We start from the raw sequence: 27,500 nt of genomic DNA on the forward strand, positions 1-27,500 counted from the left end.
GGTGTTGAGGTTCTTTCAATCACATGATCATACAGTATACAGTAGAGGACTTTGGGCTGATCTTGTGTGGAAAAGTGCACTCCTGCAAAAGTGTGAGATTTTAGAAGATCTGTACCAAAGACTGGTGCCAGAGAAAGGGGACAGGTGGAGACCACTTGCCAATATATGTGATCACATGGAACAATGTGGCATTCCACCTTTCCCAGAGCAGTCAGTCAGTGGTGTCTCTCTTCCTTGGCCCTTACTGCCCTTTCCTCATCCCCACTGAGGAGTTTTTCTGAGTCTGGAGATGGAAGGTTTTTGACCATCGTCCACAGGGCCAAATGTGCCTCCAGGACACAATGGATGCTGAATGCCAAGACATCACAGCTGAACAATACCAGAAGTGGAGAAGGCATACCAAAAGATTGTTCCCAAGATGCCTTGCCAGAGAAGATATCAGGTGTGATGTGACCAAACGCAGAAGATTGGGCAGATTAGATCACATATATTTATTTATTTTTTATTCTTCCGTGGCTTTTCCTGTTTAATTTTTACGTATATAAAAAAAAGTATATTGTATTTTCACATAATGACATAAATTATACAGTAAACAAACGACAGCTATATTGGATTTTTTTTTGTCCTGTTGCATATAAAGCCTTTACTGCAGCAAGTCTGTCTCTGTCTCTGTTCCCCCCATAAAGCGTTCATTCTATAAAGCTACTCTGAGATGGGTCATTCAAATTTTGCACTGAATTTCTGTAGTAAATAAACAAAATACATGCATTTACTAAACCCAAAAAGAAAAAGAAACCGTATTGTGAAACACAATCGATGTTTAAAGCAATACACTGTCTGTTGTATGTGGTATGAGGTGAGACCTGAAATATAAAATTTTATGTTTTTTGTTTTTGATTTTGGAGTTTTTATGATATTGTGCTATGATTGACTAAATGTTCCTGATGAAAGAGAACATGTGTTAGTGTTTTGGAATAATAATTTTATTTTGAGACATGTTTGCAGTGTTTTGGTAGATGTAGTGTATTGTGTTTTATTGTAATTTGAAAGTTAGTGTTGGAGTTTAGTTTGCAGTGTGTGATTTTGAGCATGAAATGAACTGTTTTGTCAGTTGTGTGTTGTAGGTGTGTTGGTGCATTAAGAGTTTAGGAAAATTGTATTGAATAAAATGTCATAGCGATCGTAAAAAGCTGTTATATTAGAGTAAGACATTGTTAGCTTATTTGAGTTTCCTGTCATTTTTTATATTTTCTTCACTCACTAAGTAGGCAGCACACAGTGATTTGAACCAGCACTAGTGTGTTCTTTTGCTCTGCGTGTGTATTTTATTAAACCGTTCTCAGATCAGTTACTGAGGTACAGTTTGGACATTGAAGCTGAAAGGTCCTCAGAGTCAAACTAATGCTGATCGAGTCATTCCTGGTCCTAGCAGAGGGAGTAAGACTCTTACAGGACAGATAAGCGGCTCTCAGTATTGAACAGAGCTGCTTTTGTCTTTGTTTGCTGAGTTCACCTCTTGTTTTGGGTTTTTTCTTTATAATTGCTTCTTTTCCAATAATCCATCAGGCCGTTGTTTGGTCAGCTGTTCGTCTGTGCTGAGAGGTAACGCCACTGCTGAGACCGTGAATACACACCAGACTCTTCACAAAGTTCTGCTGTGCTCATGTGTCAATCACAGTCACGAGGATTGTCCAAGCCAAAAACCTACACACTGCGAAACACACACAAAACACACTCATACTGTATTTACACAATCCCATCTCAAAATCTCTTGTGAATCGCTCACTGAAATGCTGAAATCAAGTTGCTGATCCAGTCAGTTAAAAGAATGAGTTCTATTCTTTATTCTAATATTTGGCTACTCTGAGTGGATATAACAGGAATAGTCATGCTAGCTGCAGTCTGATCTGCACAGGATTTCAGAAGTCTGTTGGGAAACTGTGTTTTCAGGGTACCAGGCTCATACTATGGCAACACTTAACAGCAAAAAAAATAAATAAATAAATTATATATATGTGTGTGTGTGTGTGTGTGTGTGTGTGTGTGTGTGTGTGTGTATTAATGCAATTAAATAGATATAAAATATTATGCTATTAAATAGTACATTAAAAGATTAGGATGTATTCAAATATTGATCAGATTGCATTAAGAAGATTAAATGAAAGTAATAAAATAACAAAGTAACATTACACAGAACAAGTGGCAGGTCTGTTGCCTTACACTGCAAGACTTAATGCACAGATCTATTTTGCAGCATGAAAAATCAAACTTTTGTTCAAATTATGAATGGCTTATACACTGAAATCAAGCATAAAATGCTTCATAATCAATGAAGCTGATATCACTGAGTGTTTTTAGTTGTTGGGGAGCACCCTTGTTTGGTAAAAGTATAGAGACCCTAATAAAATATTACTCCAGTAAAAGTATTAAGTACTCCTTTTCAATTTTTCTTGGGTAAAAGTATAAAAGTACTTGATTTTTATTGTACTTAATAGTGTTGTTGAAAGATGTGGTATTTCGGTCTGTCACACAAGTCTACCACAAGTACTTGTATCTAAACATATAATGTTAGGCGAAATGGTTGGTAGTAGGGTACCCGGTCAACCCGGTTCTTGATGCGCTATCTGAATACGATATGAAATATTTCGGTGGTACAGAGTACCCGGTCAACCCGGTTCTTAAAGAGTTGCAAATGTCGGATTGAAATGAACGTTGTTATTAGAGTAGTTATTCGTTAGCGTAAGCGTGGCTAACACTAATATAATGAGGATTAGAATTAAGTTTCTGTGTTAATTTAATTTATTTAATGCTCCTATAACTTTTATTTCCGTAAAAAAAACTGGATGACATGTTGATATTTACTATTTTTGCACACCAGAGGCTTTTTAATGAATTGTGAATCTAAAATATACGTGCTAGAGAATGTACAAATGAACATATTGTCATATCAGTCAGAAAAGCAGTTCTGGGCTTTTTTTTTTTTTTTTTTTTTTTTTTTTAAGCTAACTTAGTTTTTATTCTTGGCTTTAAAATTCTAAATCCCTTTAAAATTAAATATATACACAGTTTGGATTAAATGAAAGTATAGGAAAAAAAATTAATTAGCATGTTTTTGTGTTTTGCTTTGGTACTGAAATTGGTATCGAGAACCGTGGATTTTCACTGGTATTGGTACTGAATACTGAAATATTGGTACCGTGACAACACTAGTACTTAAGTACTAGTATTATACTGATTATACTACTGATAATTACTGATAATTATGTGCAAACAAGTAAAAATAACAAAATATATCATATAATATATAGAAATGAGGAAAAGCAAAATGTGTGTTGCCAAATAGAAATATACAATAAAACAGAGGTCACACTGGGCAAAATGTGTTAGCATTTACATCATTTACTGTACATCATTTAAAGTGCTACGGCAGCGTTCAAGCATTTCATGGGTTTAAACAGCCCTTTTCATGCAGTTTAGTTGGCAAACAGTGGAGACCCATGACCTCAATATGATTTTCATTTACAAAAATAAATGCTAAAATTCAGCATTAGGAACAACCATCAGTCGTGCGCACACTCGAGCGCCGAGGATCTTGATTTTGAGTCAGACTTGTGCATTCACTGAGACTCGCTCTGAGTTGTTTACTGGAGAACAGCTGCAGTCCGCTCAGCTCAGTTTGTGAATGAATCGTTCAGTGAGATTTGTGAACTGATTTAACAGGCTCATTGAAAAGAATCAGTTTGTTCACGATGAATGAATCGTTCAGTGAGATTTGTGAACTGATTTAACAAGCTCTACTTAAGCGCAGTATGAAGTAAAAAACCCCGCTATCTCATATGAAAACTCCCATTATAATCAAAAATCTGTCTATGGTGCACTATTGATCTCATATTTACATTGTGTTTAAACTAGAAACAGAGCAGAGCTTTGGGTGGATTATGTCTTGTATATTTATGATTTTGAGTGGATTCTGACATAAACACTTCTGATTGGTCATTGCATTCACACGCTAAAAATAGGGAAGTGCTAGTTTACTTTTTATGATTCCTCAGAAATATACTTAAAACGCATTTAAGCAGAAACCCGTCTAAATATACTTGAACTTTACTTAAGTATACTTAATAAAAAACCGTTGATGCTACTTCTCACATTGCATTCACACACGACAAAGTGTTTGATTGGAACTGCAGAAACCCGTTGTAAATAACGAGTTATCACAAATACACACGAGAGTTTTTAATATTTATCACTGTCGAGTTTTGTTTTTACCAAAGTACTTGGTTCTTCTCACAAATACACACGAGAGTGTTTGAAAGCAGCTGCTTATGTGTTTTTAAGGAGTTTTTTTTTTTATATTTAAATGTTTGTTTGGTTCAGAAGTTCTGTTGGTTTTTGTGTGTGTCGTTTGGATTAAAAACCGATCATAGCATCTCTGTTTTCTGGTTTGTCACATTGTAGTCTTGTCACTGAGTCACAGAGCTTTAACCAAATGCAGAAGCTGAACTTCCCTATCGTGCTGAAACTGAGATCTGCAGACCTCGTCGTCATGTGTGAGGCTGAGAGCTGCTGATTTTCCATCGCGCCTGTCATTGTCCAAGCACACTTTAATCCAGCGGATGGAGGATCAGTTCTTATTTGCTTCCTCAGAACAGTCCAGATCCGCTCAGGTACCCCGTGATTGAGCGAATGGCCGGATCTGTTAGCGCAGCTGCCGTGTTTGTGATTGCCATCAGGACGTGAGCGTTAGGCTGTCTAATCATCAGCTCTGATCACCAGGGAATAATTGCATCAGTGTGAGGTGATTAGCTGCGTTGTGTTTTATGTGAGGCGATTCCTGCGGTCTGCATGCAGCCTGTGTCAGCTGAGAGACCTGTGGAAATTACCCAGAGTTTTGGGTTTTACACTTTCATTTGCTCTTTTGATATCATTCTGTCAGAGTTCTGGCAAATACCAACTGCTTGAGGCAAATATCTTTTGCCAACAGCAGTTAAAGACGTCAGAGTACTTGACAAAGTTTAATAAAGCATCACTAAAAAACAGTCCTTGAGTGCTGAATGCTTATAATCTATTTGTGTGAATTTGCCTGACTCTGTGCTCTTGTGTTATAATGCTTATTAGCTCCAAGCAGGATTTGTTCCTGGATCAAAGTCTGTGTTGGTCAAGAACTTTGTTCAACACCAGGTTTAGTGAGAGTTAAGGCTGGAAGTTTTTTTAAAAACAGTTTTGGTGACTTTTGTCCTCCCTGTGATTTTAGGGACTTCTGATATCAGGGTTGGGGATTTCATTGACATCATGACATATCACTCATGTGACTGTCAGCTAAACGTGGATTCACACCACAACTCCACTATCAGGAACAAAGCTTCGTAGCCCTGAAAAACATTTCTGTTTGTCAGAGACTAGGGATGTATTTGAGAGCTTGAACAGCATGTCTGAGGATGTGCCATTTCCCTCAGATTGGTGAGGTCAGGTGGTTAATGGTTAGGGTTGGTTAAGCAATATAAGTTATAGAGAACATGAATGTTGTCCCAGGACCAATAAAATAGTTTATATCCAGAGACACACCCATCCTGCTGGACAGAATAACGGTCAGTGTTTTCACTGGCACACCCTTTGCTCTGCTAAGTCAGCACAAGCGTTTGGAAATTGGCACGATAGTGAAGCGTCTCAGTGCCGAGTCTGAGCTGCTGGGATGGAGGACACTTGGCAAGGACATCAGGTCCGAGGGAACGAGAGGACTGTGGCGGAGAGAGGCGGAGGCTGAGTAAAGAGGTCACTCTGTCCCCATCTGTGACACAAGTAGCTCAGATCTGAGTCAAACCTCAACAAGGTGTATTTAAATACAGGAAATATGTGCAAAAAAATGGATTTAGTAAATTTTTACGCTTTTCTGTTTCAGTTCTCACTTTAAATATCAGTTCAGTTTTTTTCTCTGAGGTATAGTTCTGGTGGGATTGTAAGTCATGGAAGGCTGTCATTGCAGACTGAAGCAATGTGAATTCTGTCCAGACAGACGCGAGTGACAGTGAGCGAAGAACGCTGTGGAAAACAGCTTTACGCTCCCTGGTTTATTTGGAGGGCTGTAAGTTCCCCCTTGGGTGGGAAAACAAAGTTTTCCTTGGAAGACATAAACAGAGCTTTAATTTCATGGGAAAGTAGTTCTGATGCAGAATGCTGTGTTCCCCAACTCTCAGCAGGGGTCAAAATCACTCGACTTCACATGAGAAACTAGTCAGAGCTAATGAAGAGAAAGTAACCATTCATAACACGGTTTAATACAGGGTTTATTAAGATGATGAATTAAGATGAGGAAATATGATAGAGGATTTTTGTGTAGTGATTTTTGTACGTGGTGTCTTTATACAGGAGATTATTGATGGGATATTGGGTGACTGATCGATGCGGCTCGGCTGATATTCAGGATTGGAGTTTTCATTTATATTGATGATGCTGGACTACACACACCATGTCATTACACCAGCCCAGCCCAGTTCATTATTTCCAGCAATAACCTCCCACCTTACATCAGCTCCACGTGGCTGATATTCAGGATTGGGTTTTTGTTGCTATAAGCTTCAAAGTTGGATTAGTTCCAGGTGTTGTAGTTACTAAACGCATCACAGTTAGAGTGGTGATCCCCTCGGAGCCCTGCTTCCTCTGACAGCGGACTAAAGCAAACACTGATCTCTAACATGGTTACTTCAAATGAAACAATAAATCAACATCTAAACTTAGTTAATTCTCAATCAGATTTCGTGTTTTGTGGTTTTTTAGTGTTTGTTTGTTTTTTTTTTGTGTGTTTTCTTTCTTTCTTACTTTCGTTGAGTTTTTTTTTGTCTTCGTTGGTTTGTTTTTTTTTTTTGTGTTTGTTGAGCCATAGTTAAGGCAAAAAACAACAGCAGGTTTGAGTTAACTTGACATTGTCGCCTTGTTTTTGTGCTCTGTGGTAATTGCCATAGTTAAAAACAACAGAATGTGGATGGTTTGTCCATGTTTCAATTATTGATGGTGGGGTTTTGTCGTGAGAATTCTGGGTTCTTCGATTCATCATCACAGGAGGTCAGGCCTCAACGCTAGAAATAAAGCATCAGGACTGAAACCCTACAGCCATCAGAGTTGGATGATGATGATGATGGAAGACAAGAATAACTCAGACACACCTTAGATTGATTCAAACTAATTCTTCATGAGTTCAAAGCTTGTTTTTGGCTTTGAAGATGAATTAAAAATAATCTGCTCACACCAGTCACTCCTTCGTCAGATGGACTACGCTGCAGTGGATTTCTCTGTCATGATTTTGTGCTGCCCTGTCTTTCTTTCTCGTCACATTTGATTCAGCAAGAGATTGCATTCAGAAATTCAGTAGCGGTGCAGGAAACACTGTCAAGAGTCAAGAGTTGATGGAAGTGGTGGATTCCGCAGGTCAGATCAGCTGACCCGAAACCCGTCTGAGGAACTACACGTGCTGCTTCACTGTCATTCACACACATCTCGCTCAGCAGTCAGAAAGATCGGTTTGATTCATCCACACAAACCAGCTCTGATGGCGTTCCAGTATCGCAGAGGAAGGTAGGACGAGTTTGACTGAATAAACACAATAGCTCCAGTGTGTTCAGCACTAAATATCTCTCTGTGGCAGTAATGCTGTCATACGGTAGGACCGTGGTTCATATATATACGGTTAAAAGGATTTGAATGCTTAAAAATGTGTGACTGTTATTGCATTAAAACAGTGTTTTGATGATTTTAGTGGATGTTTGAAGTGAGCAGACTTACCGCAGGTGTAGTTCATCACACTAACACGCTTATTACAGCACAGTACTGTCTGAACACTTTATCTTTCAAAAGTAACACTTCTTTTTATCAAGTGCCTTCCTTGAAGTATGTCATGTGGTTGATATTTTGTTGATGGATTTTGTTTTTGGTGTCTTTTCTTATGTATTTATATATTTTATATTATAATTATTAATAATTAATTTTTAATATTTTGTTTTTTTATTTTATAGATTTATTTTTCGTATAGATAGTGTTATACGCCGCCGTCGATAATATCTCTAAACCTGACCCTATCCATTTCTCAAAGATATAAGCAGTATTAAGAAAAAAGGAATTGTATTTTATTCTAATTTTTGTCATATTTATTTGCTTGATCAGTGTCTTTTGCTTTATTTGGCTCAGGTGGGCTGTAAGGCTTAGCTGAAGTGATTTGGTGAAGTCTTATTCAGCCGTGACTAGACTGCTGATTAGTACGTCTGTAAGTTTGTTCATACACAAATGATTCAGGTTTTCGATGCTGTCGATGCGTAAGTATTGTGTGTTTCAGTGTCTGTGCACGTGTGGTGGAAAACACTGACACTGCAGGGACCTTCAAAGTATGAGATCTTCATCTAATATCAGCATATATGTTCTCAAAATACAGTATTATCATTCTACAAGTCAAAAACACATAAAACAAAACAAAATAAAACAAAGCATGGTACTGCCGCATAAAGTAGTGATCTTGGTGCTGTGTGGTGAGTATCAGTCAGACAGGAAGTGTGTGTTTTGTGAGGGGAAGGGAGGAGAGGTCATGGGGTCACAGAGTGAACACACAGCACAGGAAGTGCTCACACACACACACACACACACACTCAGCAGCAGCAGAGCCGTGTGGTTTGCTGTAGAGATGAGCAGAGTCCTGAGTGTTCAGATGAGCGGTCCTCCAGCAGTCCATCAGAAGGTGCGAGCGCTCCGGGGACAGATGATCTACTGCAGGAACCAGCGCTACCGCCACATTAAAGGCTCAGCGTAAGACCTTCAGATTTGTGTGTGTGTGTGTGTGTGTGTGTGTGTGTGGAGTGGAACTGTTCGTGTGATTCAGATTGTGTGGAATTAGCTAAATAATGAACTCTCTATTATTTGTTACATGTATATCAGTCATTGAGAGTGAGTCTTTCTGTTGAAGTCGTTTTTTTATGGTTTTTTGTTCTTATGATGATTTGTTAAGGGTGTTTTTTGTATGTTGTTTTTTTTCTTCTTTTTTTTTCAGCAAACAGTGTTTGAGTCAGATGTGGTTGTGTGTGATGGCGGTCTCTTAACTCTTGTATAGTTTTTGATACAGGACTGCAGTGTGACTTGAGTGTTTTGTCTGATAACTAGGTTGATCAGCAGTGTCCTCTCTCATCCTGCGTTCTCTTTCATGACTAGTTGTTTTTACTATACTGCTGCAGTCGTTCAGAACAGAAGGTTTGCTCTGTCACGCAGCATCGGGGGGGTGAGACATAGACAGCTCACTTAGTTTGTGCCAACATCTGGACGACTCTTCATTTCAGCTGTGTGGCATTGTAGGAATGTGCTAACATAACTGATGAGGTTGTGAGGAGACTTTCATATTATGAGCAGAAACAAATAAATACTGATGAAATTGACTAAATACTAACATTTTTACATGCTGCAAGTGAATCTAGGCATCATAATATTGTAATATGCAAGGATAAATACATATTCATTTTGAATTCTCTTAATAAATGTGTATTGTTAAGTGGAGAGGCTTTTGGCATGCAGTGACACTGGTTTGACGGCACAAGTGTGTGTGCTCTGAAACAATAAACATGCATCATTTTGTGCCAGTAAGAATGAAAATGCAGGCATCATTTATGAAACAGCAGCAGGAGTGTGTCTTTGTGTTCAGATACGTGAGGGCTGGAGGTTGTAATACTCTGAGTGCTTGTTGCAGATCTTAGCAGTGCTCACCATTTTAAACAATGCAAAGAATTGTTTTTTTTTTTTTTTTTTTTTTATATTATTCACATTATTCATAACCATGAAAAAATGACTCTGGCGCACACAGTTTTGATGGGAGTACACATGTAGTTAAACAGTCTCATGCGCAGGCTGAAACTGGGCGACTTCTGGGGATGAATGCCATTACTCCAAAAAATCTAAGCGCATCTAAATTTAGTTTCTGGTTAATGGGTAAAATGTTTAGTGATCTGATGAAAATTTAAGAGGTACAGTTGGCACAAAACCAAGACTATTTATCACCCAAAGAACTCCATATCCATGAGGAAGCACAGTGGTGCGGACATACCTGTGGAATGACTTGTTGTAGTTAGTCTTGATTACAGATCCAGTCAAACTATTATTAGTAGTATTTTTAGTGTAACTGCTAATGAGTCCTGATGTGTCCTTATCAACAGTGAAGGATCTGCTCACATCTGATGCCCTGACTGAGACAAAACATCAGTTTAAAACTACACACGCTTCATTATAAAATCCACAGCTCATGTCCTGCAGAAATCTGGGTGTATTTTTCAGTTGAATTTTACTTGAAAACTTGTTTGCACTACTTCAGGTTAATGCTCTCGTCTAGAGATTTGGAGACGATCATCCATGCTTTATATCATCTAGACTGGACTGTTGTAATGCTGTGCATTTAGGAACTTCTCAGTCATTGGTGAATCGTCACAGCTTGTTCAAAATGCTGCTGCTGGACTGTTGACCGGAACAAGACAGAGGGACAGAATCACTCCGATTTTAACATCTCTACAATGGTTGCCAGTTAGATATCGGATCGATTTCAAGGCACTATTAATCTTTTTTTTTTTACATTTTAAATGGTCTCACGCCCTCGTATTTGTCAGATCTTGTTACTCTACATAAGCCAGTACAGGAACCTCGGTCCTGACTGATCGGCCAGTGATCTTCAAGCCGTCTGTCTGAACTGTATTATATCACGTCTACACTGGAACCAAGAGCAGTGACGTGATGAAACCAGAGCACTCCTGTTCTGATGGCAGTGCAGAAACAGCGTAGACTGAGTCTCGTCTCTGTACACTACATGCTGCTGTGTGTATATACCCGAAACACGCTGAATCTCTAAATAAAGGTCCGTGTTGTGCGGCGGTTCATTTGTCTTCAGTGGGATCAGATCCAGATCTTGGCTGAACTGTGAGGGCAGGTCATTCTTTCTCCAGACTGACAGAATGAGAACCGGAGCAATGCATTCTGGGAAGGGCTTAGTAAGCACAAAGAAAGTGCTGGCATGCAAAACCGTTCCCACAAGACACCCCCAAAATGCAAAACACGTCTAATGCTGTTAAAGAGACACCGAGACCAGCACACAACATGAGAAAACAGCAGGCAAATCACAAAACATGCTGTTCTCACAGTCAAGCTTTATGATGAGTGGATTATTATTCGTTTGAGGAGAGAATTCTGAACATCTGGTTTATACCGATCAAGATACAAAAAAAAAGGAAAGGAAAGGAAATAATTTGAGATGAAGCACCTTTCCTCTTTCACTAGATTGCACTATATGGTTCTTTAATATAAAAATGAGTGCATTTGTGGCATTTGTGCAATTCGGACGCTCCGCCCTGGCGATGACATCACAGGGTCACACACACGGTGTCATCAGAGGACTGGAGCTGCTGAACTGTTTCCTGTTGAGGTCCGGCGTACGAAGGATCCTTCCAGGATTCAGAGTAACTGGCTTCCATTGATCAGAAATCGATCAGTGTTTTATATCCCATCACATTCAGTCTCTTCTTTCACACAGGAGAGTATTCTTCTCATTAAAACTAATTAAAATATAACTAATAAAACTTATATTACCAACATCAAACAGCATGACAAGGCTCGGAATATGAGTACAAATGTGATGATTCAATACATAATATTAATTTCAGTAATAATATTCCAGTGAATAAACAAAAATATGAACGATACATGATGTCAACTAAATTTATTACAGCTTTGGTTTGTATTTGATATCAGTTTTAACACCCCTTCTTTATATATTTTTACAAATTGGCGTTTTATTTACATTTTCCTTCTTTTTTTTCCTCAATAGAGAAGCAGTTTGTAATGTGATGTAAAGTTTTAAACTTTTAAATACTTCTTTTTTTATCTGTGAATGACACAGAATTACTCGTTTCGTGTTTTTATTGGGCTTGTGTGATTGAAGTTAATGTCTGCTGAATCTGAGCTTCACATGCTGTAAACGTGTCCAATAATGTGCTGTTTTGCACGAATGAGTTTTAGTTTCATGTCTTGGTGTTTTCGAGGTGTTTTTAGGTATGTCAGAAATGACTGGGTTTGTTTTGTAGACCAGCAGTATAGAGTCACTCTTTCAATCTCATATACATATGAACATTTCATGAAGATGTCATTTGTAGTATTGCTAGTAATAGTACCTTTGGGGAAATTCTGTTTCAGTGGGTTTCCACGTGTTTTCACACACATACAACATACAACAGCAACAAAAACACACCACATTCCGCTAGCAAACGTCACTCAGTTGGTCTTCAGAGAATGTCAGAATCTGGTTGTTTTGTTGAAGCACTTACTGTAAATGGATGTTTTTCCCGCTCCCCTGAGTCTTTCATGACAAATAGAGAACTTTCCCTGGTGGGACGGCTCTGTGTTTGCGGTTACTGGTGAGTCAGAGTGAAACTGAAACTCAACACAGTTGTTACGGGACCTGCTGCTCTCCCTGAGGACCCGGCTGATGATCAGGACAGGTTCTGAGGGATCATCCGAAGTGTGTGTTGATGGAGTCACACTGAACCCCTCACAGAGCTGTGGAGCTCCAGTACAGCCTTTGTGTGAAGGAATGAGGAAACAGCCGTTTATCTGGAGCCTTATCTCAGCCTTTCACTCTTTACTGCCTCCCTTACTCAACATTACCATAGTTACTCCAAAACACTGTAGGAGCTGTGACTAGAGTAAACCCGCAGGGACGGGTCATTACTCAACACTGCATTATTTTTGCTTTTATTTTAGTAACAATGACTGTAAACTTTGCTTACTATGGTAAATGTCAAGGAGACCCAACACATTTTATTAACCGTGTTCTTATTCCTGACCCTAATGAAAGGATTATGTATAGAAATCAATCAATATTTGTTTTAATTATAACCATTACTGATTATTTGTGTTTATATGTCCAATAACCAATCTGCAGAAATTAGTATAGAATATATTTCATGTCTCAACTGTAGCTGTAGAATAATCAAGGACAGGGACAGCACTGGTTCTGTTTGTCCACGACAGGTCCATGATAAATGAAACTTAACTGCAGATGCTGTTAATCCTCTGGGATGGGAGGAAACAGCAGTCTGAAGTCCTGTGTTCTGCCCCCGGATCAGCAGAAGGGTGCTGAATGAAGTGCTCATCTCATGTAGGAGATGTGCTGTGATGAAGCGATAGAGAGGAGGACTCTCTGATGGAGAGATCTGAGCCGGTGAAGTCAGACAGATCGAGGAGCGGTCCACAGCATCCGCTCCGTCTCCGCTTTCATCATTAGCGGCTGATAAGAGAGCCCTGGGGATCACGGCATGGATTACCCAGCATCCCCTGCATCTGCCAAACGCTTTCCTGTTCTTATCGGTCTAATGGAGAGGCCGTCGTTGACAAACACGTCACTCTCATTCAGGCCAGTGCTTTATGTGCGTTAGCTGAGGGAAGCATGACTTTTTTACTATTGCTTAGTGATTCGTCCAAACCTGAACACAAAGCGTTAAATTCCCACCCACAGTGTTTGTGCTCCAGACATGAAGGATTCCTCACATTGACTTTATTTAATTTACTTCCCTTCTCTAAGCAATTACACAGCAGATTCGGGCCTTGGCTTACGCTGAAGGAGCTCACAGCAGCGCTTCAGTATTGTGGACAAACAGCACTCTTTCTGAAGATGATGGTTTGACTGCTGTGACACTTTCTATATCTGTCGTTTGTGAGGGGAAACTCAAACTCTTGCTGTTATTATCAGCACTGCATCTGCTATTATTAAGAATTATGAACCTGCTGAAGCTTCTTTCCCTAAAGACACGTGCATTACGGCACACATCAGCATTCTTTGGCTTTCCCAGTTCAGTACAATAGGAACGCTGCAGTTCTTCCTCCTTCTTCTCAAATAATCCACTTTATTTGCATTCAATGAGGCCTCATACATTAGCTGTCGCCCGGTGAACAGGAATTAGTTTACTAAAGCCTTTAACCTGGTTACTCAGCGGTCTATAGAGCCATTGTTATCAGGACAAATGCGTTTCCTCGTCTCACGTGAATAATGTGATGCTTCAAGTTCAGTTTACAGTTGTTCCTTATTGACTGGGGTAACAAGGCAAAATATGAGCTTGATGCATTTGCTTTTACACGTATTCATTTAGCAGATGCTTTTATCCAAAGTGTCTTGAGGAATGAGGAATACAGCAGGTGTTTTCAGCATCATTCAGAGTAAGTGTAAGCTAGAACAGGGAGAGACTGGTGTGTCTGTAGGGTCAGAGGAACTATACTCCACACTTCATTCTCTTTGGCTTAAAGTCCATAGATGCTGTATTATTGTAAAATTCTACATAAACACACTTCTGTAATGTGTCAAAGTTCAGTGGTGAGATCTGGTGGATAACGTTTCTCTTTTGCCTTGCTTGAGCTCATTGTGTTCTCAAATAGGTCCTGTGGTGTGTATGTGAGAAGGTAAAGCCTCGTCTTCATTGTGATGTGATGACATGATGCACATGATGGATACTCACTGTTCAGAGGTTGTGATGGAGGTTCAGAGGTCACTGAGCGGCAGATGGTCATTAATGAGCTAGACTCCCTCAGGCTCTCATCAGATCAATCCTCGCTCACACACAGAGGACAGTGAGGTATTGGCATCTGGCTGCTGTTATGACACACACACGTCATGCTGATGTTTGTGTGTTTCGGTCAGCTCATCTCAAACATAAGTTATAGAGTTATAGCAGCATCAGCATGTTCTTATTCATTGTTAGATTGTTAAACATAGTTGTGGCTGCGGATGCTGACCGGTCGATCCATCAGTACATTTCAGTCACACCACTAGATCCTCTGTTGGAAGAACGACACCAATCGATGATGATTGTGTCCTTGATCTGTATGAACTGCAGTAACCGTTTTTTAAAAGCACCAAGGCTCTTGAAGCTGTGCTGTATTGTGCATCTGTTGCGTATCATGACTGTATTCACCTCTCATACCACATTACCTAATTCTAGTTAAATGAGGCTGTTGCCAAACAAACCTGTAGAATTTCACAGGACGACAGTCATTTCAGTTGGGATATTTTGGTCAATCTCAGGTCTGATACGTTGCTTACTATCATTCGTACTCGTCAGACTGTCAACGTACAAGAGCAGACGTACAACATCAAGTGTATATATATATGTTATATATAAATATGTTATGACCCAAGTTTGACCAACATAAAAAGGTGTTCAATGAAGTAGTGAAACATGCAGAGAAAACGTTCCAGTGGTCAGGTAAAATAGATGACATGTTCATTTTAAGTGGACGGGGGAATGTTATTGTTGTTTGTGTTTGATTTTGATGTTGATGTTTGGCTTTGTGTTTTGTTTGATGGTGCTGTGAGTGCGGCGCGTCTCTCTCACACTGGTACTATGAGAAGGACGGCCGTCTCTTCTGTAAGAAGGACTACTGGGCTAAGTTTGGAGAGCTGTGTCATGGCTGTTCAGAGCCCATCACCACCGGACTCATCATGGTGAGTCCAAACCGTCCGAAACCCAATCTCTACGTCCCTCCTCACCCCACAGTCCTGCTGTCCACCCGTCTGTCCTACGGTTTCTCACAGCCGCTCCAGTTACACGGCTCTGCAGTGATTCTCCATTCACACAGTCACTGCTGCCGTATCACTCATGAGCAGATCAACAGCACTCCTGTGTGCGTTCATGAAAGAGCGGCTATCTATAATTCAGACGCAGAGCTCATGAAGGCAGCGTTTGTGTGGCCTCTTGTTTTAATGCATTCACTGCTGGCTGTATTATTTAGTGTTTCTACAAGAGCGAGAACTGTTTATTTGACAAGAATCATTTACATTTGCGTTTTCTTTAAGTTTTAAAACTCTCTTTTACATGCACAACTCATATTATTTTAAAACAGCAGTTCTCAGTTCCTCTGCATATTTCACATGTCTCTCTCTGTTAACACACCTGATTCAGATCATCAGCTCGTTAGAAGAGAGCTCCGTGCATGAACTGTGTTCCCATTGACATGCTCCCTACACAGTGTTCATTGCTCTGTACTCCCTGAGCAGGAGAAATCTGTTGAAGTTTACTTCACTTCAGAACATTCATTCACGGATTTGCGCTGTGCAACGTCTTCACACACGGACAAGTGTGACATCATACATACATGTATACCTCTGTCACGTCTCGCACACTTCAGTGCACTTTGAATGGAACATATACGTTTGCTTCGAACTGGAATCATGGTGGAATATCCTGTGATGTCCACTTCGCAGGGCACTTATGTTTGAATAGAACAGATGTCTGAAGCCATAAGAGAAACATACAAAATGTGCAGAGCAGGGGCGAGGACCAGAATTGAGAACCGCTGTTTTAAAACATGATCGAAACGTTCCGCAGATGTTGCAGTTTGGTTCTCTTACTCAAAATTTGTTAAAGTATATAGATGTTTTGAGGTAGAAGAAAACATGCCAGGTAGGGTTTTTATTTTTAATTAATTAATGAATAATAATAATAAGGGGTGCTCCGATTGATCGGCTACCAATCACAGTCGGCCGATAATCACGTTGGGATGATTGATCCGCGGTCTCTAAAAAGACCGATCTAAAAAAAACGATCTCAAGCTGATGACGTGCCTGCAGTAGGCATGGGCCGGTATGAGATTTTGACGGTATGATAACCTTAAGCAAAAATATCTCTGTTTCACGGTATCACAGTATTGTTGTTACAGATCTGAAATGTGTTATTTTAAAAAAATTCCCGCTGGACACAATATATTTTGTTTTTGAGCAACATACAGAATATTAGAAACAGTAGAATTAGTTTCTTTTTTCTTTGTTTTGTTTCCTAAAAAGAAAAAAATAAAGACTGACACCTTTATTTAACCTAAATCTGTAATTTAATTTTAATTATATAATTCATATACATATAGGCTAATTTATATCATTTCATATCATTTAGTTATATAATAATAATCACACATAATCTGATTTAATAATAACCCAATCTGAAGCAAAAACAGAATGTTCTTCTGACAAGCTTTGTGGAATTATACCACGTAAACTTTCCTGAAGACAGTCAGCTCTCCTCAGAAACACATTCATATAAACCCCAAATCAATATTGAGGATTTTCTTCCAATAGTTTGTGCATCATGAACAGTGTCTCTGGTCTGTGTTAACGGGCGTTAACAGACTTCATATTTTCACATAAATTACATTTTGGAAAATAATTGCATTGCAATGCAGTTTGTGCAAGTCCAGAACAGAGAGTTGCAAAACGTCCGGTTGCCAGTCGCGTAAAGGACAGAGTATATTCCGGCCGTCCGCGCACCGTCGGCATTACGTTATTTTCATCATTAAGAGTGCTCGTGGACAGCCGTGCACCCCGTGGTACTGCACATGTGTCGAGCTCATCCGTCCACGCTCATCTATGGTTCAGTATAGTTTTGAAAGCTGTGCGGACGCTGCTGGACGGAAAGGAGCGCTGAATGTGAAGTGTACCCGGGTCATCCCACACACACGTGACTGACCGCTCGCTCACACCAGCAGGAGGAGGAGGGTCAGTGTTACTCTCTGAGGGACTCCTGCTCTTTCAGTCTCTGAGGAGACCTTGAAAACAGTGCATACCGCAGGAACGGTATCATGGAAAATATTAGTGGTTTTGAAACCGTGAGATTTTCAAATCGCGGTACACCTTGAAACCGGTAATCGGCCCATGCCTAGCCTGCAGTGAGAGGTTTGGCACGACATGCAGCGGCACCGTCTCAGTCTCTGTCCGGCGTGGGTGAAATAATTATAATGCTATATTTCTTCATTAAGTAACTTACAAAGTAATTTGAAAACCTGTGTGAGAAGTAACTTCACAAACAGCGGGAGTGAATCACTGTGCGCTCTCTCTCTGTCTCATTCAGAATACGCAAATGGATTCAAATCCCCACACATCGCGTCTGTCTATAAGTGAGCTGCACAGTTGACACAGGAATTGTCACTTGCACAATCAAGGCAGTGTCACATCATCACTAAAGTTTAAAAATTGCATCACTTTTTAATTCTTGCCCGTGTTTAACCATTCAGCTCTCGCGCGCTCTCCTGGAGACACTCGCAGTGCACACGTCAGGTTCACATTACTCCGTTTGCAGTGCGTATGCAGTGTGTATTTTTTCCCCACACTAATGTTAACGGATTGTTAATGGAAAGTGTTCACACTGCACACATGGTTGCGGTCTGGCAGCGCGTCTGCAGTAGTGTAGAGATAGTTTTCTGCACCGAGTCTATTGCTGCGCTGCAAGTGCTGAATTTAAATAACAGCGATTGTTTTCGGTAAATGATGTCTTTTAAAGATTGTATTACTGTACTGTGTAAAAAAAAATGCAATGCTGAAAAAGCATTTTCAGTGACAATGTTTGGATTTAAAATCAAAATGATGGATAAGTGTTGTGTTTGTGGTAAACAGCCACGGATCAGTAGCGGACTCTTCTGTGAAAGCACGGTCCGTGCTGCTTCCCCGCTCACAAGAGACACATAAGAGGGGAATTACCCCATTTTCAAAAATGAAATTCAGGCCCTGAATAAATTTCTAAAAATCCTGATTGGAGTATCACTATATATAGTTATAAATGATAAAAAGAAGGCTTTAAAAAGATCAGTATCAGTGATCGGTATCGGCAGATACTGCTTTCTGTGATCGGCGATCGGTGATCGGCCTCAAAAATCCTGATCGGAGCACCCCTAATAATAATAATAATAATAAACACTTGTTGCACCATACCTAACTGCAACCAAAATGCAAAACTATGAATGTGGTTAAAAAAAATTGTGTTTGCTGGTTAGTGAGCATATTTGTATTTTTTACTTTCTATTTTTGGAGCACAACATTCCTTTAATGGTATGCAGTTTTGTATGAAATTCAAACCCTTCTCTGTTGTTTTGGATTTAAAAAGAAACTGCATATGAGGATGAATGTTACCATATTTTCTGCAAATATGAAAAGCGTTTCCTCCTGAGGGAGAGGAGCGACAGATTCATATCATGTGTTCTCAAGAAAACCATTCATGAAGATTGAACCCTGACCTATTTTTAGTTCCTTCAGTTCTATCTTTTTGTTGATCAAAATAGAGCACAAGTGGTTATTATAGAGCATGACAAGGACTTTTGATTTCCACTATTAGGCTACATTTACACTTGTGTATTTTCATTTTAAAAGACATAACTTTTGCTATGGTTACGCCTGTAGTTTACACTACCCCGGTGTTTTTGACCCTCGACAACAGAGACTTTTGAAAACGCTGCACACGGGGCTGGGTTGCAGTGTAAACGGACCAAAACGGATATTTTTGAAAACGATGGCGTGGCTGCCCACATCCGCTCTGCGTATCCGTGACGACCATGTAAACAGTGACATCATGCTCAGGGTTGTACCTGCATGGATGGTCATGTGAGCTGCGTTTGGTAGTGTGCATGGAGAACGTTTCTGAAACACAGTGAAAACGCCAGTGTAGAAGAGAAAAAACGATAAAGCACTAGTGTAAACAGGGCCTTAATTAATGCAAAACATCTTAGAATGTCTGTCTGTAAGTATGTCCGTGATCTCTCATCAACACATTTATAGCCAGCGTTCGGCCCACGCACAAGCTCATAAAGCACAGGTGCAGCTGACAGGACGAAACGCGGGAATGATAAAACCTCTCACCCACACGGCACGCTGTCATCTGCTAGCTCTCACAGCGTGTTTCCTCTGCTGCTCGGTGGGACCGTGACCCTTGCTCTGTGATGATAGTCGTGAAAACCAAAGTTTGACCCTTTCTGGTTTTGCTCAAATAGTTTCTGTGGTCTGTGTTTTTATATATAAAGCATCTGGTCTGCTGGCCGCAGTGCTGGCTGTGTCTGCATCGCTCACCCTCCAAGTGATTTAGTGGCACACAGACCGCCTCAGGCAGTGCAGTCCAATAATCAAACTCCCCAAGCTCGGCATAAGTGAATTAAAGATGGCTCAGCATGCACTTCCTGCGTTTGACTGACAGACACACATCTTCATTAGGTCTCTGAGGACCCATCTGCTGATGAAGGTCAGGTCTGTAGACTGTGCGTCAGCTCCTGTGAAGAAACAGAGGAAGATTCTGCTGCAGGGACCTAGAAAGAGAGCATCAAGCTGCAAACTGGACTTGTTAGCAGTTTAGAATTTGAGAAGTGACGCTTGAACAATAAACAATAAAAATACAGTCCTTTAGCATACGGCACGTTTCATTTGATAGGAACAGAAATGAGGTCATGACATTGAAAAGTTTTAAAATGTTGCATAAGCAGAATGATCAGCACTGAACTGCTGCACATTAAATGTGTCATTACCTGCAGCGGAGGTCTGCGGCTCTACTCCCAGTCTGTGTGGAACTATTTTTTTAAGGCACTTCAGTGTCTATAACTTTTAATATTTTTGAGCATTATCAACTCTGGATGATGAAAAGTAAAGCCCAAAATTGTGCGTGTAGCACACTGAAGTAAAGAGCTGTTGCAATTTTAAGTTAGGTAGGGCATTTTCAGCTCCGAGTCCCATAATGGGGGGTGCTGGCTAACAGGTTAAAGTCGTTCATTGATGATTCAGTGATGTCATCATCCAGTTCAGCTCTCTTCAATAGTGTCTGTGCAACCAGTCAAGCGTCCCCAACTAAACAAGCCAAAGGAACCAAAACTCCATCAGTGACAGAAACCAGGCTCTATATAGATAAGGCTCTATAAGATTCTGAGGCAATCCCAGAATGCATTGCACCTAGGTCAGAAAAACATTTTATCCGAGATGGTTGGCAGAGTTTCCTTTAATGTTGATTCATAAATACATTTAATTAAATTCTGAAATGTGTTGATAGGAATTGTTAATCGAATTCCAAACTGACCATTTCAGCCAACTCTTGTTTGTTATGTGTTTTTGTGCCTATAAAACTACTGAATTGCTAGCAGCATGTTAACGTCAGACAGAGCATTAGTGCAGCTCTCGTGCTGTTTGTGTGGCATGGTTGAGTGACCGTTAATGGAGATTCTGCCCATGAAGAGCGTTTCAAATCATTCACTTACGAGATTGCATTTGGGTTAAAAGCTAGCCTGCTTCACCAGACAGACTCTTGGCTTGTAGTCTCTTTCTTTGTGAGTAGTTACTTACCCTGAGTGAGGTTCTGTAATGAAATCACTCTCACTCCCTACACATGACACTGAGACGCATCCCACACGAGCGGATCTTCCCTCGAGGTCATTCTGTGGAAATCCCTCCCACCGCTGACACACAACAGGCCTGTGCGTGCTTCTCTCTCATTCACAGCCACCAGAACACCATCCCATCAGCCTTCGCTCAATATTATCGGTTTCTCTTGTTTACTCATGGCTCTGTGAGCTCAGTGATAAAGGTTCATAAACGTATCTGTCCGGATCTGCCTTTATTTCCCACCAGCTGATCTGGACCCTCCTGCTAGTTTGACTGCCGTGACTGATTTCAGTCAATTGAAAACTCAAGTGTTGAGTGTGTGCTGTTCTGTTTGGAGCAGTGTGTTTCCTCATTCCTCACTAGCTTCACATCTTCTCACAGAGCCACGGACGAGAATATCTTGATTCCGGGGAGCATTAGTGTTGCTGTAAAATTCTACAGAATGAGGGTCTGTTTGTGGGAAATGCATTGTTTCAGTTACCTGACCTGTTCCTCCTCATGTTTTGGTCTGTAGCAGCCTAGTCTCGACACACAGTCCTGAAGTACACTGAATGTGCTGAGAGCTGACTGAGACTGTTTCGGTCTGATTGGCTGATAATTCAGGGTCATGCCGGCCTGCTTTGCCAGAAAGAGAAATACTCAAGAGTTTTGAGCTTTGCTGCGACTGTAGTACCACAGCTGAAGCTCCTCGGAGAGGTTGTGTGTATCGGAGGGAGGGTTGGGTCGAGTGGGGGAGGAGTGTGTGTGTGTGTGTGTGCGCGCTCAGCAGGAAGTGATGAAGTCATCCACTCAGAGAGAGAGAGAGAGAGAGAGAGAGAGAGCGAGTGACACAGAGCTTTCTGGCATGACCGCAGTGCTGGGTGTGTGGCTGTGTGTTGTTTTCGTGCTGCTTTCGCTAGAATGATCTACACACTGTAGCTGGTGGTCATGGTCGGCGATGTGTTTTACTGGAGCTTCTGCTGTCTGAGACTCTGGAGGAGAGAGAAGAAGGTAAGCCGGATGGGAGTTTACACACATCTGTGTCATTTATAAGGACAGTGCCGACCTGTATTTCATTCGTGTTCAGTTTAGAGGATAATGTTGTGTAAAAGACACATTCACATTCAGACTCGGATGCTGATTTAACAAACATTATCATTTAATCACATTCAAGCTTGTGTTTGGATGAGAAGATGCATCTCATCAATTCTCTTTACAGTTTTCATCTGAATTGATTAGGCCTGAAGCTGGATGTTCACAGACGTGATGACCTGGTTTATTCTGGTTTATCTGATTACACTCAGATCAAATGATCATTCTCACATTGTTTTCTGTTGGGTTCATTCGGTGTCTTCCGACACCATATGATATGGTAATTCATGACCTAAAAGAACATTCATAAATTCTTCCAATTCTTGAGATTAGTTTTAATGGAATAGAAACAGCATCTTTCATCTTTGGATCACATCCTTGACTAGTTAACTGGGTCAGGTCCTGCATCACGTCTCAGTGTTTGTGTGTCGCTGATGTCTGAGGCTCTCTGAGGCACTAACAGCACAGCCACATGGATCCTAACTCACATCTATTCATCCAGCACAGACTCAGCTGAACCTGCTCTATGAGGATCAAACCCACCACAGTACCACTGCTAGTGCTGTACTTGTTTATCTGCTGGAGCTTTTAGGTACTTTTGAAATCTGGCAGAAACAAAAGAGTTAAAATGTGCTGTTTGAATTGGTGAAATATATATATGACAGTGACAGTGTTTCAGACTCTAAAGATGTCATTAATCAAACTGTGTGTCAATGAATATACAGCTGCCAACAGGAAGTGAGTGTGACCTTAAGGTGATGAATTCCAGTCGTTCTTATTTTAAATATCACTTTTGAAATCACACTTCCCACATTTGTTTTCAACCCAGTTGTTTCCAAACTTACATCACCACAGACAACATACAGGATGAGTCAGCCTGTCTAAACCACAGCTCTCCGTTTATTTGTGGACAGTGATGGTTTTGTGTAATGAAAGGTTAAAAACATAGGACATCAGAGCATGTGTATGGCGTTCCCACTCATCGATCCAACATCTACAATCAAACTGACTGATTCAGATCCGGAAATGTTTCCAGGCACTGAATCAGAGCTTCTGTCCTCATTGTGATCGTCCATCAGTGACACAGCAGAAGATCTCATGAGGATCACATGCACTGTGGAATCTTATCTGAAAGCTCAGGTACAGCATGGGCAGAGATGGGGGATTTGGGCTGATTTATTTAGAAAAAAAGTCTATAGTCATCGTCAGGCAGCTGTTCACTGCTACACTCATAAGTGACACATGCTAATGAGGGACTCTACAGGCAGGAGTGTTGTGTAGATGTCTTGTAATGGAAACGCTGGGAGTTGTGGTTGTTCAGATGGACAGTAGCTGTGGGTGGAGATGTGTATTTTCAGACGTGGTTGGGGTGTGTTGGTGGTCTGTCAGCTCTGTTTTCCGTGTTGGTTGAGCGTTTGTGAAGCAGCTACTGGAATGAGGAAGCGGTGGGCAGTGACGTCACGGTCCCCTCTGAAGGTGTCATTCACACATGAAGTAGGGTTCAAGTTCATTTCTAATTCAAAGAAATGGACAAACTCTGCCAAACGCTTTAGTGTGCGTCTAAGATCATGTCATCTCACTTACTGTGCTGTTTCTAATTTGAGAAAAACACCGGAGAGCTGTTGAAGCAGCCGAAGCTGAACCGTGGTCTTATCAGTTTCTCAAAATGATTTGGTCGCAGAAGTCAGCCTTCAAAATCTAATTATCATTCAGGGTTCGTACGGTCATGGTCACTCTAAATTTTAATGTAGACACACGCATTTTCTGTACAGCTGCTTTGAAATTATGTGTATTGTGAAAAGCACTATACAAATAAATTTGAATTGAATAGAATAGTTTACTCATTCCTGCAGTTTATTCAGTTTTTGTGTATTTCCGTGTCTGAATGCTGCTGTTAGACTGAAACAGTTTCCTAAATGAGGTCCTGAGTTTAATATTGGTTAAATAAATTATAATATTCAGTGATGTGATGATATGTTCTCTGCGTGGAGTAACTGGCACAGCTTGTTCTTATTATTAAAACAATCAGAACACAAATAAGTTGCATTAATGGTCATTAATTTTAGTTAAGATATGCTATGATAAAGTTGAACAGTTTTTATTCCTATTGTAAAAACAATGGAACATCAGGTCATGTTGTTTCAGGTCATGGAAAAGTTATGGAAATGTATTGCTAAAAATGTGTACGGACCCTGATCATTGCATTACTGTACATAGCTAAGTGTCACAGCTATAAGGAGAGTAGGTTAACTAGACTGTCATCAGATCAACTTCAGCTAGTGTGAGAAACTGGATTCTCATTCCTGTTTCGAATGTCACTCTTTTATATGGAAGTCAATGTACATGAAAGTGAACAGTGAGAATATACAGCTGGTCCGTGAATAAATTAACATCAGTGATCTTTGATTGCTGTGAAGGACAACAGAGTTTATCATTTTACTGTTCTCAAGCGTATGATGACATTGACAGTCATTCAGAATCTGTTCTTTTGCTTTTTCAGAATGAAGTAAAGAGATGTGAGATGAGTTACTAAAAGTCCTTTTTCTCTGTTATGTTAGTAACACTACACTGACAGGGCTGATATCTGAACCTTTAAAGGGATACTCCACCCCAAAATTAAAATTGTGTCATTAATCACTTACCCCCATGTCCTTCCAAACCCGTAAAAGCTCTGTTCGTCTTCGGAACACAATTTAAGATATTTTGGATGAAAACCGGGAGGCTTGTGACTGTCCCATAGACTGAGAAATAAATAGTGTCAAGGTCAAGAAAAGGTATAAAAGTCGTTGTCAGAATACTCCATCTGCCATCAGACGTGCATTCTGGGTTATATGAAGTGACGGGAACACTTTTTGTAAGTGAAGAAATCAAAAATAATGACTTTATTCAACAATTCCTTTGTCAACGGTCTCCTCTGTGTCTCTCTATATCACCGTATGCTCTTCTGTATCATCCACGCCACAAGGATGAGCTGCTTCTACCTGTGTTTAGCTTTGATTTGACAGAAAACAGTGCATCCTTGTGGCGCAGATGACACAGAAGAGTATATAGTGATATGGAGAGACACAGAGGAGACCGTTCAAAGGAATTTGCTTACAAAAACAAATTGTGTTCGGAAGGGTTTGGAAAGACATGGGGGTAAGTGATTAATGACACAATTTTAATTTTGGGGGGGATTATCCCTTTAACTGTTTATTTCTAGATTTACCTTTAGTTAAGCAGGAGAGAACCTCACTGAGATTTACAGTCTCTCTTACAGAAACATCCTGGATAAGAGATAGAAAATCCACATTTAATAGTGTGTTAAAATGATTTAGCCTCGATGTTACTAGAACAGAGTGGATTCACTGAATAAAGTGTGTAAAGAAACTGCTCTCTGATCTCAGTGTCTGTGTGCTCCAGGTCGCCGGAGAACAGAAGTATCACCCAGAATGCTTCACCTGTCTGAGCTGCCGGGCGTTCATCGGTGATGGAGACACGTATGCTCTGGTGGAGCGATCCAAACTCTACTGGTGAGTGACAGCAGCCTCTCAGATCAGCACACGTGTGAATCACCGTCACATTCTGCAGGTCAAACATGTACACCAGGATCTGAGCGCGTGTGGTAGGGTTATTAGTATGTGTCTCACCATCACTAATGTTCCTCAGTGGAGTGAGTTCATAAAGCTTCCCTTGGAGCGAGCTGTGAGATTTATTCATGAGAAGTCAAGTCGGTCAATAAAACATGATTTGGTTTGTTTGTCTGTTTGTTTTAACTAACAGGCAATTCTAGAAAAACCAACTGACCAAATGTATACTTCATTTTTACATTTCAGTTACTGTAACAATATATTGAAGTCTACAGTTTGATGGTTTGACCACTGGTCAGCATGATGAATGTGTATGATCTGAGTCAGAACAACATACAGTACAGGTCAAAAGTTTGGAAACATTACTATTTTTAATGTTTTTGAAAGAAGTTTCTTCTGCTCATCAAGCCTGCATTTATTTGATCAAAAATACAGAAAAAAAACAGTAATATTGTGAAATATTATTACAACTTAAAATAATAGTTTTCTATTTGAATATACTTTAAAAAAATAATTTATTCCTGTGATGTAAAGCTGAATTTTCAGCATCATTACTCCAGCCTTCAGTGTCACATGTAACATCCAGTCTATCACATGATCATTTAGAAATCATTCTAATATTCTGATTTATTATGAGTGTTGGAAACAGTTCTGCTGTCTAATATATTTGATCAATAAAAGGTTAAAAAGAACTGCATTTATTTAAAAAAAAAAAAAATAAAACAAAAAAACAATTCTAATAATATATATTCTAATAATATATTTTCTTTACTATCACTTTTTTATCAATTTAACACATCCTTGCTGAATAAAAGTATTGATTTTATTTAAAAAAAGAAAGGAAAAAAAATTACTGACCAGTAGTGTATATTGTTATTACAAAATATTTATATTTTAAAAACATTTTTTTTTTTTTTTTTTTTTTTTTACTTTTTATTCATCAAAGTATCCTAAAAAAGTATCACATGTTCTGAAAAAATATTAAGCAGCAGAACTGTTTCCAACTTTGATAATGAATCATCATATTAGAATGATTTCTAAAGGATCATGTGATAATGATCCTAAAAATTCACCTTTGCATCACAGAAATAAATGATAATTTAAAGTATAATAAATTTAAAAACAATTATTTTAAATTGTAATAATATATCACAATATAAAAAATTTTTTCTGTATTTTTGATCAAATAAATGCAGGCTTGATGAGCAGAAGAAACTTCTTTCAAAAACATTAAAAATAGTAATGTTTCCAAACTTTTGACCTGTACTGTAGGTATAAATCACTAATAGACCCTGTGAATGTTGTAGTGATATTTCACATAACATTACTGAACACTGATCACTGTTAACTAGTTGCTCATTAGCATGCATATTACTAGCAGATTGGCTGTTTATTAGTACTTATAAAGCACATATTAATGTCTTATTCTGCATGAACATATTTTAGATCGCTTAATCTGACCTCATACCTAAACATAACCACTACAACAACTACCTTACTGACTGTCAATAAGCAGGAGTTAATTGAGAGAAAACTCAAAAGTTAATAGTGAATATGTGTTCCCTAATATAAAGCATTATCAAAAACTTCCAAACTTAGACTTTACAACCTCTGTACATCCCAGAATGATTAGTGCACCTTATCATCTTACTTTCATAAAGGAGATTTCTGAGCTCTTTGCATGCTGC

The 27,500-nt window shown here is 39.7% G+C and overlaps 1 protein-coding gene across 4 annotated transcripts in view; it reads left to right on the plus strand.

Annotated features, from left to right (window-relative positions):
• Window positions 1–27,500, plus strand: part of limk1a (LIM domain kinase 1a) — a 44,856-nt gene that overhangs the window by 7,974 nt on the left and 9,382 nt on the right. The window contains exons 1-3 of one of the 4 annotated variants that reach the window (XM_042749981.1): window positions 7,433–7,569; window positions 15,361–15,499; window positions 25,646–25,755. In XM_042749981.1, coding sequence (XP_042605915.1) covers window positions 7,544–7,569; window positions 15,361–15,499; window positions 25,646–25,755 — 275 coding nt within the window. In that variant the 5' untranslated portion in view covers window positions 7,433–7,543. Of the gene's footprint in view, window positions 1–7,432; window positions 7,570–8,636; window positions 8,788–15,360; window positions 15,500–21,996; window positions 22,163–25,645; window positions 25,756–27,500 lie in introns of those variants that run through there. The other 3 variants (XM_042749979.1, XM_042749980.1, XM_042749982.1) reach the window with 3 other exon arrangements.

The sequence above is a fragment of the Cyprinus carpio genome, chromosome B22 (genome assembly GCF_018340385.1).
Source record: "Cyprinus carpio isolate SPL01 chromosome B22, ASM1834038v1, whole genome shotgun sequence".
Taxonomy (NCBI): Eukaryota; Metazoa; Chordata; class Actinopteri; order Cypriniformes; family Cyprinidae; genus Cyprinus; species Cyprinus carpio.